At 46.8% G+C, this 6637-nt stretch overlaps 1 protein-coding gene across 1 annotated transcript in view; it reads right to left on the bottom strand.

The window, feature by feature from the left end:
• Positions 1 to 6637, bottom strand: part of LOC124012567 (ankyrin repeat and IBR domain-containing protein 1-like) — a 28132-nt gene that overhangs the window by 5874 nt on the left and 15621 nt on the right. The window contains exons 7-16 of the mRNA XM_046326342.1: positions 4885 to 5002; positions 4421 to 4632; positions 3925 to 4013; positions 3548 to 3692; positions 3134 to 3291; positions 1438 to 1526; positions 1022 to 1152; positions 719 to 853; positions 394 to 480; positions 193 to 259 (exon numbers count right to left, since the gene is read on the bottom strand). Coding sequence (XP_046182298.1) covers positions 193 to 259; positions 394 to 480; positions 719 to 853; positions 1022 to 1152; positions 1438 to 1526; positions 3134 to 3291; positions 3548 to 3692; positions 3925 to 4013; positions 4421 to 4632; positions 4885 to 5002 — 1231 coding nt within the window. The remainder of the gene's footprint in view (positions 1 to 192; positions 260 to 393; positions 481 to 718; positions 854 to 1021; positions 1153 to 1437; positions 1527 to 3133; positions 3292 to 3547; positions 3693 to 3924; positions 4014 to 4420; positions 4633 to 4884; positions 5003 to 6637) is intronic.

The raw sequence follows: 6637 nt of genomic DNA, 5'->3' as shown, positions 1-6637 counted from the left end.
ACGCACACACACTGCTGTTAGAAACAGAAACATACTAATACACACACACTGCTGTTAGAAACACACAAATACACACACACTCACACACACCATACGCAGGACACACCATCCTCTCCCTCCATCATTATACAAGAGGAGGGGCAGGGACAGCCTCTGAGGTAGAAAGTAGAGTCAGGTAGGTCAGAGACTCACATCCAATGAAGGCTCTACTCAGCTGTTCCATCTTCTCTTTGGCTGTTTTCAATAGTCTCTGTTCTAACTAGAAAGAGAAAGAGAGAAGATACAGGGGGGTAGAGAAAGAGAGAGAGCGAGAGGGATAGGGAGAGACATCACATTTTAGAAAACAACATTGGTAGATATCATAAATACAATATTATGCTGTGTGTGTGTTACCTTATAGCTGTGTTCATGGTTCTTATAGCGGCTGTAGTAGTGCATGAAGCGGTCCAACTCCTGAAAACTCTTGTGCTTCTTTTCCGCCTGAAAAACACACACTCCTGTCAAATACTTAACGTAAAATGTCAGAGTGTGTGCAGTGCGTGCTATGTTGTTCTTCTATCCTTGTGGGGACCTGAAATCCACAAATATCCCCATTTTAAGCTTAGGGTTAGGTTTAGGATTAGAATTAGGGTTAGGCGTTAGGGAAAATAGGATTTTTAATGGAAATCTATTTTAGGTCACAACGGGGATAGAAAAACAAGTATGTGTGTGTGTGTACCTCTCCAGTCATCTCTTTGGACTGCTCCTCTAGCTGTGTGATGACCTCATAGCGTGTACAGCGGTAGTATCCTCCAGTTGAAGAGCTGTGTTTCTTCCACTCTTCCAGACAGATCCAGCAGAAATCATATTTACACTGCAGACAGAGAAACAGGTGTTGTACATACATGGTAATAACCCTGTCTTATTGCTTTAATATGGTGTCCCACAAGGCTCTATGTTGGGACTGCTTCAATATCTTCCTAAACGCCATTAAAATGTAGCAAAGCTGGTGTGTGTGTGTGTGTGAGGTGTGTGTATGTACCTTGGCACACTGCATGTGGTTGCAGCCCTCATTCTTCTGTATGGGAGACTTGCAGTTGGCACAGGGTTTAGAGTTGGTTAACAACCACAGACAGTTAGCTGCATCCTCATACGACTCGGATACACCTGCCACTGGATACACACACACACATACAAACACATTCGCACATGTACACAAACATCACCAACATGCACGCACACACATACCAAGATCAAGCGCACACACACATACCAAGATCAGCATATACAATCATGAGTTTATTATAACATACTGTATATCTGTGTGTGTGTGTGTGTGTGTGTGTGTGTGTGTGTGTGTGTGTGTGTGTGTGTGTGTGTGTGTGTGTGTGTGTGTGTGTGTGTGTGTGTGTGTGTGTGTGTGTGTGTGTGTGTGTGTGTGTGTGTGTCTGTGCTCACACTCTTCTGGCTTCATCTCTGAGACTTTCTGCAGCCACATCCTCCATGTCTGACAGTCGCATGGCTCATGGGCCTCACCTAGACACTCCCTGGAGAGAGAGACAGATAGAGGAGAGGAGAGAGAGAAGAGGGAGAGAGAGAGAGAGGAGAGTGAGGGGAGGGACAGAGGAGAGAGACAGAGGAGGGAGAGAGAGAGAAGAAGAGGGGGAGAGAGAGAGAGGAGAGACAGTTAGAAGAAGAGAGAGAGAAGAAGAGGGGGAGAGAGAGTAGAGAGACAGATGGAGGAAGAGAGAGAGGAATAGAGGGAGAGAGAGACAGATGGAAGACAGAGGGGAGAGAGAGGAGGGAGACAGACGGAGGAAAAGAGTAAGAGAGGGGGACGAATATAAATATACAGTGCATTCGGAAAGTATTCAGACCCCTTCACTTTTTCCACATTTTGTTACGTTACAACCTTATTCTAAAATAGATTACATTTTTTTATCCTCATCAATCTGCACAATACCCCATAGTGACAAAGCAAAAACAGATTTCTAGAAATGTTTGCAAATTATTTATTTTTAAACCCAGAAACATCACATTTACATAAGCACCTTTGGCATTGAGCCTTGACTCTTCTTGGCACACCTGTGTTTGGGGAGTTTCTCCCATTCTTCTCTGCAGATCCTCTCAAGCTCTGTCAGGTTGGATGGGGAGCGTCACTGCACAGCTATTTTCAGGTTTCTCCAGAGATGTTCGATCTGGTTCAAGACTGGCCTCTGGCTGGGCCACGCAAGGAAGGACATTCAGAGACTTGTCCCAAAGCCACTCCTGCGTTGTCTTGGCTATGTGCTTAGGGTTGTTGTCCTGTTGGAAGGTGAACCTTCGCCCCAGTCTGAGGTCCTAAGCGCTCTGGAGCAGGTTTTCATCAACGATCTCTCTGTACTTTGCTCCATTCATCTTTCCCTTGATCCTGACTAGTCTCCCAGTCCCTGCCCCTGAAAAACAACCCCACAATATGATGCTGCCATCACCATGTTTCACCGTAGGGATGGTGCCAGGCTTCCTCCAGACGTGACGCTTGGCATTCAGGCCAAGAGTTCAATCTTGGATTGATCATGGTCTGAGTCCTTTAGGTGCCTTTTGGAAAACTCCAAGTGGGCTGTCATGTGCCTTTTACAGAGGAGTGGCTTCTGTCTGGCCATACCATAAAGGCCTGATTCGTGGAGTGATGATTGTCCTTCTGGAAGGTTCTCCCATCTCCACAGAGGAATTCTGGAACTATGTCAGAGTAACCACCGGGTTCTTGGTCACCTCCTTGACTTTAATATAGACAGGTGTGTGCCTTTCCAAATCTTGTCCAATCAATTGAATTTACTACAGGTGGACTCCAATCAAGTTGTAGAAACATCTCAAGGATGATCAATGGAAACAGGATGCACCTGAGCTCAATATCCAGTCTCACAGCAAAGGGTCTGAATACTTATGTAAATGTCATATTTCTGTTTTTTACTTCTAAAAACTTGTTTTTGCTTAGTCATTATGGGGTGTTGTGTGTAGATTGATGAGGAAAAACATTAATTTAATACATTTTAGAATAAGGTTGTAACGTTACAAAATGTGGAAAAAGTGAAAGGGTCTGAATACTTTCTGAATGCACTGTATCATTCTCTACGTTTGAGACTTTTCCCCATGAGACGGTCTGATGTGTGTGTACCAGCAGAAGAGGTGACCCTTGCCACAGTCGACTGCAGGGGAGGGCAGCAGGGGGAACCCCAGGTGGTTGACCCCCGGACCAGGTCTGGTCAGCCTGACCGCTCTCTCACACCGCACTGCCGGGCACCACCGGATAGATGGGTTGTTCTCCACGAACGCCTAGAGAAGATACACACAGGCAGGCAGGCAGGCAGGCAGGCAGGCAGGCAGGCACGCACGCACGCACGCACGCACGCACGCACGCACGCACGCACGCACACACACACACACACACACACACACACACACACACACACACACACACACACACACACACACACACACAGGGAGGAGAGATAAGATGCTTTGAGAGCGACATAGTGTGTGTGAGTGTGCATGTGTGTGCGTGCGTGTACGTGTATGTGTGTGTGCGTGCCTTGATGTCGAACTGCAGGTATCGTTTGTCCATCTCTCTGGAGACAACACTCTCTATAACCTGAACAGGCACCAGCTGGTAACAGTCACAGGCAGGACAGAAGATGTTATGAGCCTCACCCTCCTGGATCTTCACATTCAGAAACCTGAAACAAATCACATCCAATTCAATCATTATTGGATGTACAGTCAATATTTAAATTGATATGGCTTGCTCTTGCCATTTATACTGTGCATTACTTCCTTCCAGATTGTGTGTATTTTTCTATTCAGTTTATACATCTGTATTGTAATATGTGTCGTATAGGCCTGTGACAATTGAATTTCCCATGAGGATCCATCGTGTTTAATTCAATTCAAACAGTGTAAGTGACGTACCCTTCCCAGCAGCCTCGGCAGAACTCATGACCACAGGACATGTCTATTGGGTCTTCAAACACTGAGATGGAACACAGGCAGATCCCACACTGGAGGGAAAGAGACACTCCACACAGTCAGAGGTATACACTACATCACACAAAACACGCACATATGTATTACGGATGTCACGTTGCTTAGCAAGTACCACTCTCAAGCTCGTTTCGGTTCATACCTGGCTGGAACTCGAGACCTCTTCTTTGCTAACACACGTGACCGCCCTCCTTAACAATGCTCCAATGGTTAGAGACACCCAAAAGGTACTAATTGGATGGCTCCATTCTCCACATTTCAAGCTAGCTGTGGAGTGAGCTTACGGTACGTTCTTAACTCTGTTACACACTCACACAGGCAGCCAGGGCTTGATGATTGGTTGGTTAGTAGGATCAGGTGTGCACGTGCTGGGGTAGAACAAAAATGTGCAACCTGTCCTGGACCAAAATGTCTTGTGACTCACCGTAGTCCCTCCCTCCTCCCCTGGGGTGAGGCAGCTGTCAGTGAGGGAGGTGAGGGTTAGGGTGAGGGGGGAGCGAGGGGTGCGCGGGGAAGGCAGGGTGTCCCAGGCATTGCACCCGCTGGGCGGGGGTGTGGGCATCAAGACCCCAGACCGCTGGCAGCACTCCTCAGAATCACTCATCCAGGCTTCCAAAAGCTTCTCCCTGTCCCAGTCTGTTACACACAGAGACAGAGAGGTTAGAGCGACACACACACCTTCAATAGCTCCTACGTGTCCCAATTAGATACAGAGACAGTTTACTCACACACACACACACACACACACACACACACACACACACACACACACACACACACACACACACACACACACACACACACACACACACACACACACACACACACACACACACACACACACACACACACACACATGAAACACACACACATGAAACACACACACACCGTGTGCTCTGAGCAGTGCCTCAGCGGTGAAGAGAGGAGCCTGCAGCATGTCAGCTGTCTCCACTATCAACATGTCCTTCAGTCTCCTCAAGTCCTGCAGCTTCAAACCCTCATAGGGCTGGGGATGAGAGGGGAGGGAGAGAGAGGAGAGATAAAGAGAGAGAGGGAGAGAGAGATTAAGAATTGAAAAAGCTAGGAAAACATTTTTATCTAAAACCATAATAGTATGCTTGTCCCTCTGTGGCTACTTTTCACAGCAAATGCATCTCTGATTTAAAGTGTGTTTGTGTGACTTGATTTATTTCATTATTATTGTGTCTTGCATCTTCAAGATGACCAGCCCATGTTGGCTTACAAGACACTGTATCTGCAGTAGCAAAGACTTTTTCCACATTTTATTGTGTTAATAAAAAATGGATGAAATTGAGATTTTGTGTCAATGCCCTCCACACAATATCCCATAATGTCAAAGATGATGCAATCTCAATTGCACTCCACACTGCCCTTTCCCACCTGGACAAAAGGAACACCTATGTGAGAATGCTGTTCATTGACTTCAGCTCAGCATTTAACACCATACTGCCCACGAAGCTCATCAATAAGCTAAGGACCCTGGGACTAAACACCTCCCTCTGCAACTGGATCCTGGACATCCTGACGGGCCGCCCCCAGGTGGCAAGGGTAGGCAACAACACGTCTGCTACGCTGATCCTTAACACTAGGGCCCCTCAGGGGTGTGTACTTAGGCCCCTCCTGTACTCCCTATTCACTCATACCTGCATGGCCAGGCACGACTCCAACACCATCATTAAGTTTGCTGACGACACAATAGTGGTAGGCCTGATCACAGACAATGATGAGAAAGCCTATAGGAAGGAGGTCAGAGAACTGGCAGTGTGGTGCCAGGACAACAACCTCTGCCTCAATGTGAGCAAGATGAAGGAGCTGATCGTGGACTACAGGAAAAGAAAGGCCGAACAGGCCCCCATTAACACCGACGGGGCTGTAGTGGAGCAGGTTGAGAGTTTCAAGATCCTTGGTGTCCACAACACCAACAAACTATCATGGTCCAAACACACCAAGACAGTCGTGAAGATGGCACAACAACACGTTTTCCCTTTCAGGAGACTGAAAAGATTTTGCATGCGTCCCCAGATCCTGAAAAAGTTATACAGCTGCACCATCGAGAGCATTGCCTCACCGCCTGGTATGGCAACTGCTCGACATCTGACCGTAAGGCGCTACAGAGGGTAGTTTGTACAGCCCAGTACATCACTGGGGCCAAGCTTCCTGTCATCCAGGACCTCTATACTAGGCGGTGTCAAAGGAAGGCCCAAAAAATTGTCAAAGACTCCAGTCACCCAAGTCATAAACTGTTTTCTCTGCTACCGCACGGCAAGTAGTACCAGAGCGCCAAGTCTTGGATCAAAAGGCTCCTCAACAGCTTCTACCCCCAAGCCATAATACAGCTGAACAATTAATCAAATGGCCACCCAGACTATTTACATTGACCCCCCCCCCACCTCTCTATTTGTTTTGTACACTGCTGCTACTCGCTGTTTACTATCTGTGCAGTCACTTCACCCCAACCTACATGTACAAATTACCTCAACTAACCTGTACCCCTTCACACTGACTCGGTACCGGTACACCCGGTACACCCTGTATATAGTCTCATTATTGATATTTTATTGTGTTACTTTATATTATTTTTTACTTTAGTTTATTTGATAAATATTTTCTTAACTCTTTC

This window comes from Oncorhynchus gorbuscha, linkage group LG24, assembly GCF_021184085.1.
Source record: "Oncorhynchus gorbuscha isolate QuinsamMale2020 ecotype Even-year linkage group LG24, OgorEven_v1.0, whole genome shotgun sequence".
NCBI classification, from domain to species: domain Eukaryota; kingdom Metazoa; phylum Chordata; class Actinopteri; order Salmoniformes; family Salmonidae; genus Oncorhynchus; species Oncorhynchus gorbuscha.
Note: the sequence above shows the minus strand (reverse complement) of the source record. Positions and strands in the feature narration are given on the sequence as shown.